At 43.8% G+C, this 23,844-nt stretch overlaps 1 protein-coding gene across 2 annotated transcripts in view; it reads right to left on the bottom strand.

Moving 5' to 3' along the window:
* Positions 1 to 23,844, bottom strand: part of SPG11 (SPG11 vesicle trafficking associated, spatacsin) — a 109,919-nt gene that overhangs the window by 35,024 nt on the left and 51,051 nt on the right. For both annotated transcript variants that reach the window (XM_078592453.1, XM_078592454.1), the window contains exons 19-26: positions 22,747 to 22,904; positions 16,253 to 16,375; positions 14,793 to 14,859; positions 11,316 to 11,481; positions 6,542 to 6,867; positions 5,550 to 5,658; positions 4,493 to 4,652; positions 2,129 to 2,344 (exon numbers count right to left, since the gene is read on the bottom strand). In XM_078592453.1, coding sequence (XP_078448579.1) covers positions 2,129 to 2,344; positions 4,493 to 4,652; positions 5,550 to 5,658; positions 6,542 to 6,867; positions 11,316 to 11,481; positions 14,793 to 14,859; positions 16,253 to 16,375; positions 22,747 to 22,904 — 1,325 coding nt within the window. The remainder of the gene's footprint in view (positions 1 to 2,128; positions 2,345 to 4,492; positions 4,653 to 5,549; positions 5,659 to 6,541; positions 6,868 to 11,315; positions 11,482 to 14,792; positions 14,860 to 16,252; positions 16,376 to 22,746; positions 22,905 to 23,844) is intronic.

Genomic DNA, 23,844 nt, shown 5'->3' with positions numbered 1-23,844 from the left:
TAAGACATGCAAGTCGATAATAACAATCCAGTTTTACTTTAATAAATTAACAGTTAATTTCATTATCAATCTCCGCTCATAATCATCTAATCTGTGCAAATGTTACAGCCTAACCATCTTGTAGATTTCTGAAAATGATGGGCAGAGGAGGAGAGAGGTCACAAACTTATTTATCGTAGGCTTGTGCATGTATGTTCCGTGACACAGCAGGAGCGGGCTGCAGATTAAATTGTGTGTGCAGTGAATGAAACGCAGCGGAGTTCTGCTGTGCACACAGCCAGGTACTCGGCAATTTGCTGCTCTGCATGGTGTGGTTATGGACTCGGGAAATGATCATAACTCCACCATTACCCATAACCACATGACCAATTTTTTGCCAGCGTTCTGAAAGCTTATGTTACGTACATGAGGCATGGATTCTTATACAAGGTCAGGCTGTTGATCGTGTCCAGCTCTCAATGGAAAAAAACAGCAGCATAATAAACCTGATGGTCCCTTACAACACACATTAAAACACAAATAATGCTGGACAAAGGGCCCCCCCCCCACCACCCCATACTGCAGTGGCCGTGGGAGTTGTTTGACTATACTTCATTCAAGTGTGGGTTGGTGAAGGCAGAAGTGGCTGAGGGAGGGTTCACTTATAGCTCGCCACTGTTTGCTGTGGACAGGAAAATAACTCGGGTTGCCGAGTTCAGAACACAGCGCACTCACCGGTTCGCCACTGTTCCCCTACCACACCGTATGAATTAGTTATGCAATAAACACAAGAGAAATATCAGCCCGTGCTAGTCCTTTTGTACAATCCATCACAAAATGGACCAGGGGTAAACAACAACAGAACAGCAAGTCATTTTGTCCAGCGGTGAAGAGGAAAATCAGATGCCAGTCACGCATTCAAGAGGCTGCATACACAGCGAGGAAACTAGATATGGGGACAATTAGTCCATTAAGCGATTGATCGACTGCTTAATTTTGTGATTGATTACTTGGGCCCCTTAAAAAAAAATTGTGGCCACTCCCAAAATCCTGCCTCCCGAAAGCATAAATCTACCTACAAGCCACGGGGCCAGCGCGATGGGGCTGTTGTTGCCGACGACGCGACCAAGCCTCGTGGCCCATCGTCACCTCCCTTTCAGCGGCACACGTGAAAACAGAGGTGAGACTTTTCCCCTAAACCATTTGAATCTTGTTCGAGGAGTCAAGTAACAGTAATAAACAGCAATTATTTGTTTATCGATAGAGCACCATTTACGCAAGGGCATCTCGAGAGCATCTCTACTCGGCACCTAGCCTGCCAGCGGGCAATAGTCGGCCAGTAGGGGGGGAGAGGCGATGAATGCTTTATGTAATCTCGATTGAGTAGTTTGTGGGTAATTTTTCGAAATTGGTCAATTGGGCCATCAAACCGAATGGCGAGATGCCACGGTGGCGAGATGTTAACTACTTTGCTTGGTATACAAGAGAGCGTGAGTTCGATCCCAACCCTGATGGCTGTATATTTGGAGTGTGCATGGTCTCCCCATGGTCACGTGGATTTTTCTCCGGGTCTTCCAGTTTTTCCCTCCACATTTAGAAACGTGCGTTTAGAGTATCTTCGGCTGATATAAATGTCCACATGACAAGCCACTACGTTGAGCTATCATTTGTGATAGCCAGGCCGCGTCTGAAAAATAGCTACATTGCTCAGTGGGCCTTACATGGTAAAATAAAAAGAGTTTAGTTCATATTTCGATTTAAAGCTTTCGTGACTGCAGGGATTCATCTTCTTGGTTCTTTCGGTAAAGTCACGTAGAATGTAAATAATAAAATAATAAAAATAAAACATAATAAAATAATTATCACGACGTTTCGGCTACAACGCAAGCAGCCGTCCTCAGGTGGAGAACAGGTCTGTGGAGAAGACAGGTCTGTCGAGAAGACAGAGTCCACCTGAGGACGGCTGCTTGCGTTGTGGCCGAAACGTCGTGAGAATTATTTTATTATGTTTAAGTTTAATTATTTTATTATTTACATTCTACGCGACTTTACCGAAAGAACCAAGAAGTTTAGTTCATAGTTTAGTTTAGACAGCTGTGTTCAACCCGCCCCCCAACCGTGGGACCCGAGAATCCCACGCGGTACAAACCTGGAGGCCCGCAGCCAACACGCCGAGCACAGGTGCTCTGTGGCTCACGGCCTGGCTCAGCAGGTACGCGCACGGCCGCGGAGAGGCCAGGCTCTCGATCAGGACCCCGAACAAGTCGGGCGACTCGGCCACCTTGCTCCATCCCCGGAGGCTGGAGAAAGCCAGCAGTAGGTGGCTTCTGAGAGCAGGGCCGAAACCGTTGATCAGGGTCTTGACCTGGAAGCATTGACGAGAAAATATTGAATTTCGACTTAAAGCTTTCGTGACTGCAGGGATTCATCTTCTTGGTTCTTTCGGTAAAGTCACGTAGAAGGGAGATAATAAAATAATAAAAATAAAGCATAACAAAATAATATTTTATTATATTATATAATTTTATTATATTAGTATATTATTTAATGTTTTATTTTTATTATTTTATTATTTCCCTTCTACGCGACTTTACCGAAAGAACCAAGAAGAGAACATATTGATTTGCAATTATTAACTCGGATAAAGTCTCAAGACTCTTTTGGGCAGTTCCACAAATTAGGCAATCTCCGCATCGTACATATGCGGGTATAATTTTGGATGAAGGTGTGTATCAATGTGGTATTGTAAAATATGGCTTAATTGTGAAAGAAGTCAATGGATTTGACGCATACGTGAAATTGAATGCCCCATCACCGCCATCCCAGCATGGATGAAAAAGTCATTTCGTCTGAATGTCTCCTTTATCAGGAAAGGTTTACAAATATTTATATCTGAAACTGTCTGAAATGGTTGACATGATGTGTCCAAATAGAAATTGACTTTGTATGCTCATTTTACAACACTATCTATTGAATGCATTTTGAACATAATGCACATTTATTCACTTTATAATTTAAAAACGTCACGTGAACTTTGAGATGGATTCATAAGACTGAAATGTGTTATCAGTACAGTCGTTCCCAGCACCTCAACGTAAATTAAACGATGCTGATCGGTGTGCACATTCCTGGTGAAATTCATTTCGAAAGTAGCCACTTGGGACCAATGTTAAATTGTTTAATTGGATGCTAGCCGCTGGTGACTATAACCACCTGTTGCATCAAGTCCCAACTAAATGCAAATTAACATGGCTTTTAGCCAAACAAGCACTCGATAAACATGATCATGCACGAGAGAAATGACAATGGAAAATTGCCGCTTACAATAGGTTCTATGAAATACAAGGAGAGGGTATTGTAAGATGCATCAAACCACACGTTTTTAAGACTGCCTAGAGGTCAAAACCAATCTAATGTTGCCTAATCAAGTCCAGGCCAAATTAAGAGAATGCCCTTTTCCCCCTCTACCTATGACCGAAAGAATGACTGCCTCTCTTCTCTTTTCAAAGGCGAATCCCACTGTTTCTCTGTAACATCTCGAGGTTCCGTCTCATGTAAATGCAACAAAATGCAAACTATATTGTACAATAAACAGAAGCCACGTATAAACATTTACATAGAATGCTCTTAGGGTAGTGGGTTAAACCTTAAATGTCGTAATTGGCTTAACCCATTGCACATTTTTATTCATAGACAGGCAAGATAAAAAAAACACTTGGATAATATAAAGAATATGTCTGCATGTGGAGTTCACACAATTCCAATAAAGATACCCTCATTGAAGCGTTTGATTTATCATGCTCAGTTCTGTCGTTTGAGGGCCTCCCCATGCCATGCGAGTCACGGTGGTTGGCTGACCACACGTCGGCCTAACCTAGGACCCATTCAAATATCACTCGCTACCGACGATAACCGTGGCCGGAAACATAACTCTCACCTTCTTGGTTCTTTCGGTAAAGTCACGTAGAAGGGAAATAATAAAATTATATAAATAATAATATAATATAAATATAAAACAAAAGGGAGCCCCCCCCCCACCTTATTTTTTATTGTTTAATATTTTTATTATTTTATTATTTCCCTTCTACGTGACTTTACCGAAAGAACCAAGAATATGAATCCCTGCAGTCACGAAAGCTTTAAATCAAAACATAACTCTCATCTATCTGGCAACAAAACTGACACCTTTTTTACAAGGAGTCATGTTTACATAGACCACAATACCTGCAGTCATAATGCAAACAAAAAACATAACTCTGATAATGTGCACTGTCCTTGAAGTTGATTGGTCCACACCCGAGACAGCTTTCCTTAGAGCCTAGTCTCACATGGGTTGGACCAGATGACGCCAGAGAGAAGGGTAAAAAAACAATTATCATATTTTTTACTGGCAAATGAGGTTCCAATGGTATAACTCTCATCGTCGGTGGATTCATTACACAGCGTGCCAACCCGCTGCGCAACCCCGAGTTACATAACGTGGACAATCAAAACAACTACGTGGTTCTGTGACCTGCTCGACGGGGTAGGCGTGGTGGTGGACGAAGGCGAGGAAGGGCAGCCACTGTTCGGCGGTGGCGCAGGCACGAGGGTAGACCTCCGTCAAGGTCACGCCGTGCCCCCGACAGAAGTGCACGACCAGGTCCCACTCCCTGCCCGCCTTGAGCGATGTGCTTTGGATGATGAAGGGACGAGAGAAGAGATGAGATGGGGGAGGGGAGGCACACGAGAGAGAACGCGAGTTTCTTTTATGTGTTTTTGTATCGTCGTCACGCATATTTAAAAAGGCATGGTGCGCTTGGGTTTCGTTCCACGCGCCGAGAGCTGCAATTTCGGTTCAGAGGACCCGCTTCAAAGATATAGGGAGCCAGGAGGCATGAACTGAGTTCGTGGATAGCCGCAATAAAGACTTCAACGTGAAGCTTACAAGAAAGTTAATAGAGGGTATAATTTCAAAAGTTACTCTTTGAACATTGCAGATACAAAAATCAATACAAAGATACACAGCAGACTCCCATTTGCCTGCACGGCAATCAACACACAGGATCAACAGCAAACACAAGGGGTTAAATACATTATCATTCATGAGTGTGGAACTCACATGAATGTAAAATTATACTTGCTGTTTGATCGGTGCATTCAAAAATGTGTGTGCTTTGAAAGGTTCATCTTGTTTTGTGTTCAACTCTTGAATATAACTCTCTCCACTTCCCCCCCCCCCCCGCCTCTCTGTCAATACACTGCCGCACGACCGACTCCGAATGCCATACTGGTCATGGGGGTTGTCTGACCATACTTCATCACGCCGGTTAATGCAGGTTTGTGAAGCGAAGGAGAAGACGCGGGGGGAATGGTTCAGATATCCCTCACCACTAATGTTAGCCGTGGCACGGAATCAAACTCACATCGCCAGGTTAATAGCGCAATGTGCTAACCACTGCGCCATCACTCTTCCCCCATTCACCTTTGTCATCAAGGGGAAACTGATCCACAAAGGGGAGGCCCCCACCTCAATGAGCACCTCAAATCGACAATCAACCGCATCGTCACTTCTGACAACGTAACCGCACCTGTCCAGCCCAGCCTCCTCCACCCCGAGGGCTATGGCGCTCTCCAGTTCGCCGAGAAGGAACGAGACCGCCGGCTCCACGCTGTGCACCAGCTCCACCAGCCTCCCCACTGCAGCACGCGACGACGGCGGGGAGATGGCAACACGTGTGGTCGGAGCGGGGGGGGGGGCGAGGTGGGAGTGGAAAATGAAACAAAATGTTCAGTTACACTGGGTTCGTGTCTAACATCAACCGCAGCATTAAAAGTTGTGCCACCTCGTGTCTTTGTATGTTTTCAGAGCCACGCACGCTTTATTTTAGACGTGTGGAGGCCCTTGGGGCCCTGACCTTTGCTTCTCCTCCGACAACACCGCCTGCCACAATGTGGCACCTACGATTAGCACGGTTGGCAACGTACGGCGCAAAGGAAGTCCAACATACATACGAGTCCAGATCCTCCTACCACTCCCCCAGCAGGCCACCTCCCCCCACTGCCGAGACCTCCGCTTTGCACTATCTTCCCACGCATCCCTGGCTTCGAATCAAAAATCCAAACACATACTCTCTCCTGACTGCCTTCCGTTGCCCTGACTAGACTGCGGATGGCCTCTATGTGACACCCACTCCGGCTTGTTTTACATTAAATTGCCGAGCTGTACGTTACATCAAAAACTAAAATGGTTCGGCAGGTCAAGGTGGTGTAATGTATTAGGTTTTGAAGAGGCATTCAACCACCAGTTCGTTAAGTTATATTCACCTTTCCAGGTCCCGTATCAGAGGGCCCGAACGTTTGATCAATCTTATGATTAATGACACCTACTTTCATCACTATTCATTCTGCAGCACTGTCCCCAGGGTAGTTTGAAAGCCATATCTAAAGGTAGAAAAGGACAACGCTGACAAATAAATTCTCTGAAACAAGTTTCTCTGCTCCAAATTAAAAAGGTCCACCCGATTCCTCCCCATCCTTCTCGGTGAAAACGAATCTCGCTCAAAAGCCACGACCCTCTCACCCAGGCTACTGTGGAGCAACTCCCGGGCTTCCAAGTCCCTGGCGGCGCTGGAGACAGACGAAACACCAGAGGTGGAGCCCCGGCCGGCGCTCGACACCGAACCCGAGTCGGAGCCCAGCACGGAACCGGAGTCGGCGGTGGGGACGGCGTGCTCGGAAGGGCCAAGGAGGTGGGCGCTGACGAGGCGCGCGGCGCGCACGTCCACGCGCACGCGCGCCGTCGGGACGGCCAGCAGCTCGAGGAAGGCGACGCACGCGGCCGGGACGGCGGGCGAGTCGAAGTGCACGAGCGCCAGCGTGTAGGCCTCCTCGCTCGCCCGCACCAAACTGCATCGCGCACGGCACATGCACAAGAAGATCAAGAAGATGATGATGACGAAGTTAAGAAGATGAAGGAGACGATGAAGACGATGAAGCAGAAGATGAAGACAAACAACAACAACTGACCAGGGCCTAAGAGGATCCTGGGTTTCCTCTTTTAGTGTCCAGGAAGGCTCGGAGGGAAATGCTGGATGTTCAAAATGTCTACGAGTTAAAATTGTAAACGAGAATGATATTTTTGATTTAGAGCTTTCGTGACTGCAGGGATTCATATTCTGGTTCTTTTGGTAAAGTCACGTAGAAGGGAAACAATAAAATAAATAACAAATATAAAACAATGTGAGAATTGTATTGTTTTATATTTTTATTAATTGTATTATTTTATTTTTTCCCTTCTACGTGACTTTACCGAAAGAACCAGAAACATTAGAATGATATGGTTGTGTTGTTGTTGTACGTCACCGTAAGTGACATATGTAATATGCCCGCTGACAATAGGACGAGGCACACGAATATTAGGAAACAAAACTAATTGGAGACATCAGATTAACTGTTTAGGAGAGCGAGTTGGCTTGGGTGGGACACATCTTTAAAATGGATATGCCAAATACATAGCCACACATGGGTCAAAAACCACACCTAGCCCGCATATGTAACCCACAGCATGCTTGTGATAACCACACGTGTTGACTAGGGGTTAAACTGCACCTGCAAGTGTACATCAATAAAGGCATCAACTTTCCAGGTAGTTGGCGATGTCAAGTAGAGCATTGAAGGTCAGGATGCTTGTGGTTCTAAACCTCAAGAAGAGTCTCACTTGCACCCACTTGAGAGAGACAATTAGTTAAGGTAGACAACAGAGCTACGTGTAGTCAGTGCGAGAGGCTGGGGATATATAATGCTATGTTTGGCTGAAGGCCAAATCGTCAAAATATGCATTTATTTCAATAATGGCAGGATACACATTGACAGATTGAAAAAAACTGTTATTACTTTTACAGTAAAACCTTGGATTGCGAGCATCATTCGTTCCGGAAACGTGTTCGTAATCCAAAGCACTCGTATATCAAAGAGAATTTCCCCATAAGAAATAATGTAAACTCAGATGATTCGTTCCACAACCCAAAAATACTGTATTCAGATAAAAAGGATTAATACAAAATACCTTTTTATATTTTTATTATTTAAATTTAATATAAAGTAATCAAATGTATTAATTCAATTTAATCGTGGCTGGTGTGAGGGAGACGAGAGAGAGGAGAGGAGGGTTATTGTGTAGGACGACTTTCACTTGCAGTACAGTTACTAAAGAACAGTCACTACACTTGGACACAAAATTAAAAAAATGCTTTAAGCACACACACGTGGTCACAACACTATAATAAACAGTCTACGCTCGCACAGATGTTGACTATACGAGTGAGGCACGCCGACTGAGACCGAGCATGGGAGACGATTACCCACAATCCCGCAGTGAGAAAGAACCATCGGCTCAGTTGTGATCACGTGACGCTCGGCAGACAAAGCGTATACTCATAATCAACGTTTTTGGGTTTAGATCGCGTCATTTATAAATGTGTCGTAAACCTCCACCACCCGACACGGCCAATCAGTAAAAAAGTGTCACGTTGACAAAAGACAAATAGTTCACTGCTTTAGCCCACCGGTGTGTTGAAGCCACAACATTTATAATTTGAGTACGACGTTTCGCTGGTAATTGCATCCAGCATCATCGGGCAATTCGCTGGTAATTGCATCCAGCATCATCGGGCAATTCGCCGATGATGCTGGATGCAATTACCAGCGAAACGTCGTACTCAAATTGTAAATGTTGTGGCTTCAACACACCGGTGGGCTAAAGCAGTGAACTATTTGTCTTTTGTCAACGTGACACTTTTTTACTGATTGGCCGTGTCGGGTGGTGGAGGGTTACAACACATTTATAAATAACGCGATCTAAACCCAAAAACGTTGATTATGAATAACATTAGTCACGAAAGCCTACGTGTTAAAGCGTATACTGTACGTACTACTCGTATTGCAAGACCTCGCTCGTTTATCAAATTAATATTTTGCTCATCTTGCAAAACACTCGCAGACCAAGTTTCTCGCAATCCAAGGTTTTACTGTACTTAACAAGTTAAATTATGTGCAAGTTCCCTGAAGCAATAACTTAATAAATAATACTTCAACGGTTTTTACAACCGAGCCAAAGTAGGCCCTGATGACGCTATAAGGAGTACATTAACGGCCACTGTGAAACGCAGCTGCCTAATTGGTGCGTATGGACACAAACACACCCCACATAATGATCGCAAAGCACATTATGCAAAGGGCAGATAGAATAACAAAACAGCGTCACCGCATTATTGACGGAGAAGCCTCGAGTGCAAAGTGGGATGCATTGAACGCGGAATCCAATCAAGCAGTGAGCCAGGCAGTTTCACCCTTCTCATTGAACACTCCGGGCATCCCCTCTAATGATATGTCACTCAATTATCTTGCTTCGTTATTAACTATTCTTCTTATTTACACGCACGCATATGAGAAATAAAGTGCCCTTGTTATTGTCCACCCCCTCCACTACCCTTGCTGAAGCACACGAGTGCGGTTCCATTTTAACGGATAATAATGTGACAATGCTTCTCTTTACGCGCACCGCAAGCCACAAAATGACACGCGCAAGGCCGCTTCGTAGCCTCCGTCATCCTCCGCCTATTCCATGCACAATGGGCAGTGTTATAAAATACAATGCTGGAAGGACATCGTTGATGATATATTGGGGGTTTGTTGGAAATGCATAGATGGTGGAGGGGGGGGGGGGAAGGTCGGTGGCAGAAAATTGTTTATGGAATACATTTTCACATATTTAATTATTTTTATCATTTTGGAACTAAACCCATACAAATATTTTAAGAATTTTCTCTGCCTTTTGCATTTTGTAGTACATGTGGACAAAGCGCTACGAAGATCCCGTTGGAATTTACAGCACAGTGAGATCGTGCTGACCCGCATTGGTTGACACGTTTTAAATCCTCGGTTTTTTATTTTCTGAATTTCAAAACATTTTTTAGAAAAGAGAAGTCGGTGATTTCGAAGATAACTTAGACTATCCAGCCATTTTCACATACGGATTAAAACCAACCCACCAAACCAATTTAGACAAAAATCTGTACCGAATGCCACCACATTGAATTTTAATAAAGGAGCCCCCAGGCATTTGCAATCCTCCTTCCAGACTCAAAGAAATGTGCAATTAAGCAAATCAAATTTCTTAACAGCCAATGTCACAGCCCTCACAGACCACACAGACAGATGGAATGCATATCATTGGCAGATTTCATGGAATGTTAAAAATCAAGAGAAAAGTCTATCCATGAAATGTTAGCAATTTAATTAATGGCACGGTTGTTTAATTAAATAAAGCATGATCCTCAAAGCCAATCTTTTCAAACCGTGGACCTTTTTCTGGCTTTTCATGTCATCATCAGCAGAGGGCATTGTTTTTCAAGCATTAAGAAATATTTTACGTAAACCCTCGTGAAGTTTTGGAAGACTAGAATTAAATAAAAGAAAGTGAATCAACTTATTTAAATTAATACTTTTGAAAATGTAAATTAAAAAGCCCATAGCCACAACTTAAAATATATTCATAAAAACAGATGTGGCTCATCAATTGCAATGAATAGGAAGCAAACGTTTCGAGACTGTTCAGCTGTTAATCATTGAACAATGTGTGTTGCTCAATAACTGGAACACCAAGGTGCACCAAAAAGACTGGTATAAAACGTTGACACCGAGTTTTAGGAAGCTCCAACTTATTATCGAGTGCTTGAAGACACACATGACCAAGAGAAACATCAGAGAAGAGACTGCACACACATATCCATTGACATCAAATACCCGAGCGAACCGCTGCAATTATGACTTGGCTCAAAGCAAGAAGCAACGGCGCATCTAACAAAGCACAACATTGACTGTACCGGCAGCAGCACACAGTCCGATTTGTAAGATTATTTTTTTTGAGTCGCAACCGCAAAAAAGTTTTTCGAACACAATGTCGTTCACAATGTTGTTCATTGCTTGCCACAAATGAACCACAATACCTTGCTGATCTCGTCAAGGAGCAAAAACCATCAAGCGAACTCCGGTCATCCTCGCAGTGGCTTTTGGCTAGCCATCGAACAAAGACGGTCACTGCATTGTGCGCTCTCAGATGCGCTTCTGCGGCCGTCTGGAATGCTCTTCCTTCCGATATTAGGAAGCCACAGGAGCTATGCATTTTGAAATCATCTAGAGTCGAAATATTTTTCTTTAGAACTGCTTTTTTTTACGTTTCGTTTGTTGTCCTTCCTCTGCACCTCCAATTAACATGGTTGGCTAAGCACGGTGCAAAATAAGTTCAACATACATACATACACGAGCCCGGTGCCAGCCAACGACTGCCCAATTACCTGCGGGAAGACAGCGAGCCACGCTCGAGGCGCCAGGCCAGGAAGGAGGCGAAGGCATAGGCGGGGCGGCCGTGCAACAGGAAGTACGTGAAGCCCAGTGTCTCCCGCGTGCTGTGCCGGCTCGCCAGCGACGGGAGCGAGAAGTGCGGAAGCTCCGATGCGGCGTCTGCGGCGGGGGCGCAAAGTTGGCGGATTCAAAGTTCAAAGTTCACTTATTTGGTATAGCCTTGTGAGCCATTTGGCTCTTGAATCGGGTGCAACCGCAACAAACAAAACACAAAAACATGAACAAGAAAACATCTTAAAGTGACCAGGTTGGCACACCAACCACCGCATAACTGTGTCCAGTTACTTATCTTTGGAAGCGGGATACATTCGGCCTATGACCAAATCACGCCCCCCGGAATGCGCCCAATCTCAGTGACTAAGCAGGGAAGGGCCATACACAAACCGCTTGCCATATGGCTGCAGGGCTACATGGTGCTTAGTGCAGCAAATTCCATTGTTGTATTGCATTTATGTGCTCCCAGGTATATGCGCACGACATTTACCAGGCCATACATACCTGCGTGGTAAAGTATGGTCAAATAACCTCCACGAATGGCACGGTGTGGGGTGACCCTGATCCAGCAGTGAACTGACAAAAGGTTGGCATATTTTCTTGGTTCTTTCGGTAAAGTCACGTAAAAGGGAAATAATAAAAAAATAAACAATACAATTCTCACGACGTTTCGATTGCAACACAAGCAATAATCATCATCAGGTGTGAAAACCACAAGAAGAAAACGTTAAGAAAAAACCGCCACTTTTTTCAAATTTTCTTGCTGTGGTTTTCACACCTGATGATGATTGCTTGTGTTGCAATCGAAACGTCGTGAACATTTTATTGTGTAATTTTTATTATTTCCCTTCCACGTGACTTTACCGAAAGAACCAAGAATATGAATCCCTGCAGTCACGAAAGCTTTAAATCGAAATTTGACTAAAGGTTGGCATATGCATGTACACAACAAATGCACAAACAGGTCCAATAATGTTAATGTTTTATGACTGGTCTGGCAGTTTATAGCCCCCAGATATTGTGCCCGAAAGCGGATTATCCTACTCAATGCCATGTTCCCTGTTTCAAAGCTACATCGTGCATCAATATTTAAAAGCCACATTTTACTTTGTTAGAAAATTGGAGGTTTGGAATGTAGGCTGCATTTGTGTAGCCAGGAACGAACTCTGGTGCGCATTCCTCCCAGTCTCAGGAATAATGAATCTCAATGACTATCTTTCACCACCGCGGCGATGGAAATACTTCTACATACTGCCCGACATAAGGTCCACGGTAATTTTATCGTCCATTTTTGCAAAACATGATAATGTATCTTCTTGGTTCTTTCGGTAAAGTCACGTAGAATGGAAATAATAAAATAATAAAAATAAAACATAATAAAATAATTCTCACGACGTTTCGGCCACAACGCAAGCAGCCGTCCTCAGGTGAAGAACAGGTCTGTCGAGAAGACAGTCTCATTCAGGTGTGTCGAGAAGACAGTCTCATTCAGACTCTGTCTTCTCAACAGACCTGTTCTTCACCTGAGGACGGCTGCTTGCGTTGTGGCCGTAACGTCGTGAGAATTATTTAATTGTTCTATTTTTATTATTTTATTATTTCCATTCTACGTGACTTTACCGAAAGAACCAAGAAGATAAATCCCTGCAGTCACGAAAGCTTTAAATCATGATAATGTAGCGATTGCTGTGGTTCATATGACTTTGTTTCACATTGTACTTCCTGATGAAAGTTTAGGAAGGAACAAAAGCGCAAGAAATTGAAGTTCGAAATAAATAGTTCTCACCCATGAATTCATGTGCTGCAAAATATTTTCTGGGGTCATTGACAGAATGGCAATTATAGACCACTGCCTTAGCAGTCTAGTTAATTGTTTATTGTACCAGCGATAGCACATGTATCTAAAGCGTTATAGGTTATAAAAATAAAATATACATATGGGCTTATGTTGATCCAAATGGAGTTAAAGTTTTTTTAAGTTAAACTTTATTTACACTGAAACTACAGAAAAGTTATGAGGAAACCGATTTTGTGATCATTGTCATTTGGTGAATATTAACGTTGCATTGTACTATGTAAGTGAAAATTATGTCGGGGGTTGCATTTAAAAGTGAGAGTATACCAAGCAGGGCAGGCTGACAACATAAAATATCACGTATGTATCCTGAACTTCTTTCGCGCCATACGTAGCCAACCGAGCTAATCAGATGCGCGAGGTAAAGATTGTAAATGTTGTGGCTTGGCTCTCCAACACACCGATGTGATGTACTAGCGACAAATTGGCATGTTCTGTTTACGTGACAACCCTTACTAGTTGGCTGTGTAGGGTGGTTTAACGACACATTTAGATATTTACGCAATCTAACCCAAAAAAAACTCTATTATGGAGGTAAGGACGTGATGCATGTGCGTGTCCTGATATAAACACATGGCAGCAACACAGTGGGCATTGAAATACGAGAGAGTTGTATCAATTTGAATTAATTATACTACCTTAGAAGATGTACTTTTATCTTCGTATAAAGTTTACATTAATCGTGTACAAGTATTCATACAGGATACAAACCTGCGATTTGATTGCCATTATATAAACACTCAATTCCAAGTGACAAAAATATTATCCCCAACCTGACTACGACCACAAATATTTGACAAACATTATTATAAATACATTTTCCAACATGGTAACCAGGCAGAATCAGAAATACTGATGTCGAGATCAATCTCGTGGATCACTCGACTAGATCCCGTCAGAAAGGAATGGGCAAGAAGGTAGGAGAGGGCCCCAAATCAGAAAATCTGGGAGAAAGTTGCCTCAGATGGCTCGAATGAGCCATAAGGAGAGAAGAAAACGACATTGGAAGGAATGGGATAAACATGAAAATACCAGGTAAGACTACGAGGCTGACTTATAAATTGAATATTCAAAGTGGAGCAAAGATATCATCAAGGACTTTGCGGTGGATGTGGAGATGACCCAGGGCATGAATGGGTGGAGAAAGACAATGAAAAAAAATCTGAACAGTATGCAAATTAGCGTGCATAAATGCATGCTGAAAATTACACGTAAGGGATAAACAAAAATTAGACGTCGTATTGACGGTTAATAAAAGTGGGCTTGGGAAAGACACGTCGTGAGGAGGAACGAAAAGAGATGGACGTTATTGTTGACAGAATGTCAGTGGACAGCGACCGAGAGTGACCACTTCGAACAGAGCAATGAGAATGGCTCATGCGCAGGAGCGAGGTGGAATATTGCTCAACTGTTCCTTGGAAAGGCCATCAATGAGCGGTGCATCAAGCATGACTGATTTTGATGTTTCAAAATAAATTGGTCATCAGTGCTGCATTGAATACTGTATTCTTTTTTAGCTGGGAGCTGGCAGGATGCGTAATCAATCAGAAGAGAAACTTACCTGCAGCTGCCAAAGAATTTGCTTCTTGCCATCCATAGAGGCGCGACGGATCAAAGGGAGACAGGGCCTAGGACACAGCAAATAAGCACCGATTGTAGTGAAGCCTTGCCCGGAAATCTGTCTTTGTCCCGCTAATTTTTTACTTTTACTCTCCCTTTTTAGAGATCTCCGCCACTTCTATGCTCTGTTACACAACAGGGCACCCGACTGGGTGGGTACACCGGCAAATAATTTTCTAGAAGAATAATATAAGAAAAAATACATTCAAAGACACAAAAAACTTTAGCTAATTAGGTGGTGTTCAAAGTCACCAAGGCTCAAAGAAACGTGGCAGCACACTCCTCTTTCAGCAATTTACTTTCCACAAGGTATGAAACTGGCGTTACTTCAAGTACATTGTCTGAATTTCATATCTCCCAATTGCCTAATTGAATGAGTTTCATTTGTAAAACAAGATGAGCACTCCCATGTATCTGTATAGGAGTTACTTATTTCCTGTAGCGCATCCATCGCATTTCACACGGATTTTACAGAAATCTTGAAAATTGTAGTCAACTTAGCCACGTGCAACTCTGAAAGGCAGAACACTGCAATTATTCTGCTATATTCATGTGGCTTTGTACATCAATTTCCACAGTAAAACATCGCAATAATATTCCACACTCTGCCTGAACGCAAGCCATTAAAGATATGCCTACACATACACATACAAAAAACACGTGTATGCAAGCCTGCATGTGCAAACTGGCCAAGCGCAGTGGGGCTCGCGTGTACAATTCGCTGAACTTCAAGCAAGGGTTGGTGCATCGCCGATGCCAATTATTTACCCAGAAGTAACATTGCCGAGCCTCAATACTCTTTTTTAAAGTGAATGCTGCATTTGGATGTTTGGCAAAAAAAATGTGAAAGTGTATTTTGGTTTCACGTGGGAGAAGCCCAGAGTACTCCCCCCCCACCTCAGCACTGCCATCTGCTGCCCACATCTTGCAGCCCCACGCCTACAACACCTGGAAAGCCCCTCGTGGTAATCCATCAAAGGACCAATGAGACTCAACACTGCTTGGCATGATGGAGCAAATTTCAGGCGAATTTATCAGAGACAATGGATCACACCGGATTGTAGGATCACAAGGAGATGTGCACGACAGCTGCTTGAAAGACATCAATCAAGATGCCGGTAGCATGCAGTAAAGCAAGTAGGTTTCCGACTCTCGTGCACAGTGTGGGTGTTAATTCTCTCGCAAAATTAGATAAGTTTCCCATGTAAATTAAGATTATAATAGTTTACAGCACTCCACGAATGGACAAAGGCCTTCCCCCCTCAGTGTTGGCCGTCGGGTTGTTTGACCACACATCACACCACGCTGGCGAGTGCGGGTTAGTATGCTCGAACCCGGTCTCTCTTTTTCTGCCCCGCTTCATTCGAGTCATTCGTACGCGATCTGAAAACAACGATTCACCTGGAGCAAGTGGTAGAGCGAGACGTCGGGAAAAGGCAGGCCGTGCGTGCTCTGCTGTGGGAAGAGGGCGGCTCTCAGCTTGGGGAATCGCGACAAAGCGAGCCTCAGCAGCTGCCCGTCGACCTGCGTGAACCGGGGAACAAATTCGCGTCTTGCGTATAATATACACCCTCGCACACAACAATATAGGCGTAATTGCGAACAAATAGTATATAAACGTTGTACATTATCCCTTTTGTCAATGGACTGCTGAAGGCCCTCCCACCCATGCCATGTGAGTCGTCGCGGTTACTTAATCATACTTCACCACGCTGCTCAGTGTGGGTTGGTGAAGGTGGCGAACAGAGATGCAGGAGCATTGTTTAGTACAATTGATGTTTCTGCATTGCCCTCTGCTCACCACCATGTGGCAAAGAGCCTCAACCACTTATGACCACCTGGCATGCATGGTGGCTGTCCATCCAAGCATTATCTACGTTCAACATTGCTTAGTTTGCAAGGTCTCATAAGGTCCTGCAAGATTTGGCAATTTGGTCAAAGTCACAAACATTATAAAACAATATATTTTATCACGTCTGAGATTAATGTCTTTGTGCCGTGTGTAAAGATTGACTGTGTTTACGTGGATGATTTAATGTGGGAGAGAGGCATTATTTGTATTGATATCCAGCAATCCCTCACCAACTGCGTTTTTCGCATCTGCGGTATTTATGCATCCACGGTTTTCCTTCGGCATACCAATATTCTAACCACGGTATGGAGTTTTGTATATCCTGCGGTTTAGCATGGTGACCAGCATTTGAAAAAAAAAAAATCACCCGCAATTTGGCTGCTATCAATTTCCACATAAGCCACATCGTTGAGCTATCATTTGTGGCCAGGTCACATCTGAAAAAGAGCTAGAAACTCAGTGGGCCTGACCTGGTAAAATAAAAAATAGTTGAATGTAGTTTTTAGTATTCCTTCTGTGCATCGTCTCACCTCCCAGCTTCACCATCGCTCTCTTCCCACCACCAAGTGGAGGTAGAGGGTGGGCTAAGCCCCTCTTTCTTATACCATGTATTGTTTTTGTATAATGTTATTGTGTAGTTGCAACCTTTATTGTTTTTTAGTGTGTATTTGTGTTCAGTGAGGAACAGGCAACTTGGTTAGGCTTTCACGAGTGTGACCGCCGTCGCGGTTGCACCCCCCCCCCCGCCCGTGGTTGGCGAGGGATTATTGCCCTTGATTATGACTCTCAGTCTTAAACAACTGCACATAAAACCACCCAAGTGGTCCACAAGGAGCAGCGGCGCAGCGGCACGACGCAAGAAATGTAATGCCCGCTAGGAGAGGCCTGCAGCTGGGGAAAAGCAGCGCTCGTACAAGCACGGAAACAATGTTAAAATATAAAAAAGAACACGGCAGATTTATAAAACTTTAATTATTTCACGACTCCGCTTGAAGAAGAAATTATTAGGTTTCACCCTTTCCTTGAGCGCTCGAGTTGCAAAGATTTGAACTGTACCAGGACAGCCAAAGTGCCAGTGACTTATTTGGTTTCATTTGTGTGTGTGTGTTTGTGGGTAAATGCATCGCCCTTCTGGCAATCCACTGCTGGATGAGGGCCTCCTAATGCTACATTTGTCAATGGAATTGTGCGGCCATACTTCATCACGCTGGTTCGCGAGGGTTGGTAAAGGTGGAGAGAATAGATATGGGAACATTGAAGCAGAGTACAGTACAACAATGGATGTTGCTGCACTGCCAACCCCCGCCCTGCTCATAATGCATTGCAGCCGATTAGGCTATAATCTGGCGTGCATGCTGATTTGCCCACCCAAGCACTGTTCAGGCTCAACTCTTCCTGGCTTCTAGGCACAAACAAGATTGGGCAAATTCCAGGAGGTTATACGGTTATATGGTCAGAGACCATTTATTGTACAATGTACAAAAATACATGTGAATAATTAAGCATTGGACAGTATTAATCTCACGATAGCCCCGAGCCAGAGCAATTCCTAATTCTTACATTGCGGGCCATTCAATTTGACTGGGGGCAGTCAACGTGCAATCGTGCGTTAGTGGGGAATGTTGGCCGAGTGGATTGCACATCGCTATAACGGATAGGAATTTTAATGTGCGCGTATTTTAAATACCTGTGTATTTTGCACGTGAAACACAAAGTAGACAATGATCAGACCGGCGCGTGAACGTTTCTCTCACTGATTTTACACCACTCTTGGCTGCTCGGGTTGTGGACACGGTCATTAAAATCCCAGCGTTCTCTAAGAAAATTAATGCAATGGGCCATGTAGTAATCTCATTGTTATTCATGACGACGCATTTGATAGACCTCGCGCCTAACAACAACATGAATATTAATTAGCAATAATTAGTTGATGGGCTGTAGCCGTACTTGCATGATAGCGATGGTTTTATCTTTAAGACACTCACAGACCCTACCGCCACCAGCTCAATACTTCCACAACAAAACAGGAAAGCTGGCAGCATGCGCTTCATTAAGTGCACACTTTCAATTATTTATGTGGCACACCTGTACATTTCCGTGCCTTGAGAAATAAAGCAATGTATTAATTTATTTATAAAAACTGCACAGCAAATTGATTTATAAATGTCATAGTTCCACGATAAAGGACTTGGGTTTTCATTCGTGACCAAGAATACTGTGGATGGCCTTGTGATTACACAGCCTATTGAGGCACAAAAGTGAAGTATATACATGCATTATACAAAAACATACCTGTAAAGTGGATCAATAATAAGATTGCTGTGCAATAAATCCAAGTGACCAGAATTCAATTTCCAAGCCACGACTAAGATAAGTGGCAACTGATATCAGAACCAGTCCTGGCCTTCCCTTCACCAACCAGTACTGACCTGCATGGGAACGTCGTGTGGGAAGGTCTTCACCCATTAGTACATTGAGAATGACTGGAATTTATTTAATTTCATACATACCTGCAACTGCGCAGTTATCTCCCACTATGGAAACGAATAACTCATATTGGCCAATAAAGCAAGGCTTTATTGTATGGTAATTTTGAAAAACATCTATCCTACGTGGTCACGCACACAACTCAAAACCCACTTGACAATGCCTGAAATCAGCACCAGGCTTGTTGCTGACGTCTATGGCCTGGGCCCTGTACACACAACTCGTTTCAAGTGCCAACCCTGTCACTGTATGTTGCACATATCAATGGTCATGCATAATACAGGTAGGAACAACAGTTCCACACTGCCCACCAGGGATTATTTGTCTGTCTGTCGTGCATAGCCACGCCCTCGATTTGTATTTCATAGAGCGCTTCGGGTAGGCTCAGCACCACGTGACGCGCCGCCCCAAGCAGCTTGCGCCGCGTGACACGGATCGCACGAATGCGCTGTCCAACCAAGTTCCTACCTGCCCACTCTCGAAGGAACGTGTTCTGTAAGACTTAGAACGCATGTCATCCCTCCTGGACACAACGGACATCATAACTAGATAGAAAAGTTATATCATTCTTATGCAACCCATAGCTCAGAACCAGAATGATAAACATCCTGGCTTCGTATGCAGGCGCCAATGATGTAGCATCCCACATGTTTCGAAAACACAGCAAACAACAAATGTCACAACTGCTTGCTTAATTCTGCATGGGGTTTCCAGGGCACTGCACACATTGGAGAGAGAAGGAAAGCAAAATTGCTCCCCCTGTGGGAACAAATATCCTTGCGGCAGCAGCTTCCTACCTGGAAATTTTGGGAATCATTTGTATCGCTCTGGCAGGCGAGATTGTTCCCTGTTCCTAATACTAGACGTCCTAAAGAATCACTGCCAAGCGCATTCAAACGATGGCCTGATGGGACATAACCGTCATAACCTAATTCCAGTGTCATCATTTCTATTGTTATTTATTGTTCATGGCTCATACCTGGTGAACATTTCATTTTGGTTAGAGGACAAGATAAACAGGGTTATTCTTGCCAAGACCACTGTTGTGTTCGTGTAATTGCCCGCAAATTGCTCAACTGAAATAGACACATATAATAATCGCACCTCCGATTAGCACAGTTTACTGCGTACAGTGCGAAAGAAGCTAAAAGTACATATTTTGCAATCATCCCCCACCCCCCCCACTACAAAAATTTGGCAGGGCCATCCTCAAAAAAAGCCATGAGACTCAGTGAAGCTTTCCTCTGTAAACAAGCGTAATAATTTTCTATTTCTTACTCGACATGGTACTAATTCTCTGACCAATTTGACTGGTATGATGGCGCACATGCCCCAAAGGACATACAAACCCGCTCAGTGGAATAGCAGGGCAAACGCATCAGAGCATTGCATAAATTACCCCTATATGTTATGGGCTTTGATGGAGACAGGTGCCTGGAACACAAGGTGCATTATTGTTGTTAAACCCGTATATCAATTCAGGTCGAGCGTATATCACTTTACTGGCCATGTGGCTTAGCGGTAGAGCGAACGGTTTGCAATTCTGGCTTTCGAAATTAACCTAGCCCAACATCTCTCTGGGGACGATACATTTAGTCGTGCTTTGTGGGAAAGTCACAAGTGGTTGTCCAATGGATAGACTCGCCACTGCGTAAGGATAGTGGAATTTCCACCAATGGTTCAGGGCTGTAAAAAAAAGAGATTAGCGCAATGCCTCCGTGCTCATAAGCAGGAAATCTCTAACTTTTTTACATACCATTTTCCAGCACAAGTTTAAATTCCCTCCCCCGGTTTTAACTTGTTCCTCTCGCATTTTTGACCAAACAGTTGAACAGCAATTGCATGAGCACGCTTGTCAGGTGAAAAGTGCTGTGCTTTTGCCAGCTGATCAAGTGTGAATGAGTGGACAGAAGCCGCACACAGCTCAGCAGATCAAAGAAATATCATCTATTTCTGAGTTAAATAATGTAAAAAGTTCAACTTCAAAGCATGTTACTTATGTTTTGGAACCAAACTTATTCAACAGAACTACGACTGAACTACTGAATTATGGCACGATATGAAAGGAAGTAATTATTTTGTTGTCTGTGAACAAAAATGTTTTTTTTTGTAGCGCAGTCAGGGCCACGTAACGCAATTTTCCCTTACTCTATTCTAGTTTTGCGCAAAACGCGTTTTGGCCTCGATAGATTTTTTTTACACAAACCTGAGTAACCGCACGCTTGTTCTCTCATTATGAACGAATCTCCAAAAGACATTCTGATTTACGGGCCTCGAAGAGACAAGCGTGGACATCTAAAATGGCCAAAAACGATCACTCGAGCAATTCATGAAACCGACCCCATTGTGCACGCACTCTGCATTGAAAGCACGCTGACATTTGGACGCCGTGCAAATAGCAATCACTTCACCTCCGCCCTTGGATCTGTGAACTGTGCCCACATATCAGGCTGTGTGTGTCGTGCCTCAGTTATGAGTCAGCACATGTGCCTCGATTTGAGGCACGTGATACAAGTGGGGACCCCTCAGCTGTTTTGTTGCTGGAGCCTGCGTGAAGCGAGCCAAAGTGTTGTTTATTATCTCATGGGTAATCTTTAACAAAAATATTTTCCCCCAGTTATATCCTGATTGTGCTATTGCAAAAAAATATATCAATTCGGATCTCACACAGGGTTGTGCAACCCTTCATGTAAGAGAATAGCCTATCTAAGTAGACATGAGAGAGCTACCTCTGAGATACCTTCAAGTGATCTCTGTTCACAGAGTAGGGGGGGGGGCAGCACTTTTTCTTAATACTGGCACGAATTTTTGTTGCATGACAGTTAATCAACAATTTTCATTTTTTACAGAGCTGGCATTTCGAATTTCCGTCAATCGGCTGCCACCATCACTTCACCTCACATTTGTGAAAAACACAGTTTTTGTATTAGGTAGTTTGCCTGCATTTAAACCCGGCATTCAATGGCGCTAGCTCAGCCACCCAGCCACCTCTGGCAAAGGAGTTTAAAAATAACCGCAGCAATATTGTGGTGTTAGACAATGGATGTTCCTGGTATATTTGCACGTAATGCGCTTACAACCATGGACATGTCTTTTGTGCAGGATTAGCTGCCTTAATATGTGCATGTGCGCAGATTTGCTAACTGCATAAAGGACTGTACACATTTGGTGTATATAAACTTTGCAAGCTCAGCAATAATGAATCGGTAAAATGTTGACAAGCCTTGTGCTTAACTATTATCAACCGGCACAGCTGGTCATCGCTCAAAACAGAACAGACAGTGGCTGCAGACCCTCGGCGGTGGATTATCGAGAAGGACTGGTATTAGGATGATTACATATTAAAGAATTAGTAATTTTGTGGTTATAATTGATTAATAATAAATTACATTTCATAGTGATGCCTTTCTCATTGCCACGTGACAAACTATATCGATAAGCAGACAATAAAAGGAGGCTGCCGAGGATTATTAAAAACCAGGTGGCGAGGAAATCAACCAATGGGGGGCCAGTCAGGATTGACGACTGGGGTCCATGCAGTCTGGAGGACACCTACCTGGGAGACGCCTCCGTCCAGACCACCAGGTGAGTACAGCAAGGTGGCAGGCGCCAGCAGCGTACGACCTTCTGTCAGCATGCTGCTCACACCAGCCTGGCTGCTGGGCAGGACCATCTGAGCGTTGGCCAAGCTGGCGAGGTACAGGGCCCGCGTATCTGCCGGGCAAAATCAAAAAGAGAAGCCCACAAGAAAATAAATCCGTTCACACACCTATTTGGACATTAATCTCCCTGTGCTGTATATGCTTGACTTAAATGTCCCAGCTTCATATAATCGCTCTGCAATAACCCTGATAACCTTGATGCGCGATTTTTTTTCTCCCAACGCAACTTGAAAGCCACTTCAAAACAGTTTTTGACGTATGCAATTTCTCCACTGTTACCACACTGGTGAGCTGCATCTTCCATTTTGACACCCTGTATTATCAAAATCTTGTTGCACGCATTTACATTCAATTAACTGGTCAGCGTTGATTCAATCATCAGAGAAAAGGTGGGATTAAGATAAGCGGTTGACGTGTGGCTTCTTGGCCCGTCGCGTTGAAACGGGGGGACCATTTTTTTTATTCACCGTCTAGATTCATAATCATAAGCCACGTTCCATCAACCGCTGCAAGAGGGCCTCTCAAACATCAGCCAACCATCAAGGCCACGGTCCTGGGATGTCACAATCCATCCCGCTCCTGCTCATAAGCTGTCATTATAACAATGACATGGAACAAACTGGAGAATATATGATAGAAGAACTTCATGAAGAAAGCTGCAAAAGTGGGACTCAAGGTAAATATGATAAGACATAAATATGCATTAGAAATCATCCATTAGAACAACACGAAGATTTTTTGTCATTCATGATAAAACTGTCTCCACTTCCCAAAATGATTCGGGGAAAATGAGAACTCCGTATATTGATATTGCCTCTCACCTCAAATTCTCAACGATTATTTACTTCATACAAAGCCCAAATTAGCAACACTTACAAATCCAACAGAATGCAACAAAAATATCTCTGCAATCGATGGCAATCAGAAGCGCAAGGTTGTAAGAGCGGTGGTTATTGCTTGTGATCTTGTCTGCTGCTCAGGGGGGGATATTG

The sequence above is a fragment of the Lampetra planeri genome, chromosome 3 (genome assembly GCF_965212315.1).
Source record: "Lampetra planeri chromosome 3, kcLamPlan1.2.h2, whole genome shotgun sequence".
Lineage (NCBI taxonomy): Eukaryota > Metazoa > Chordata > Hyperoartia > Petromyzontiformes > Petromyzontidae > Lampetra > Lampetra planeri.
The sequence above is the reverse complement of the archived record's forward strand: the minus strand, read 5'-3'. Positions and strand labels throughout refer to the sequence as shown.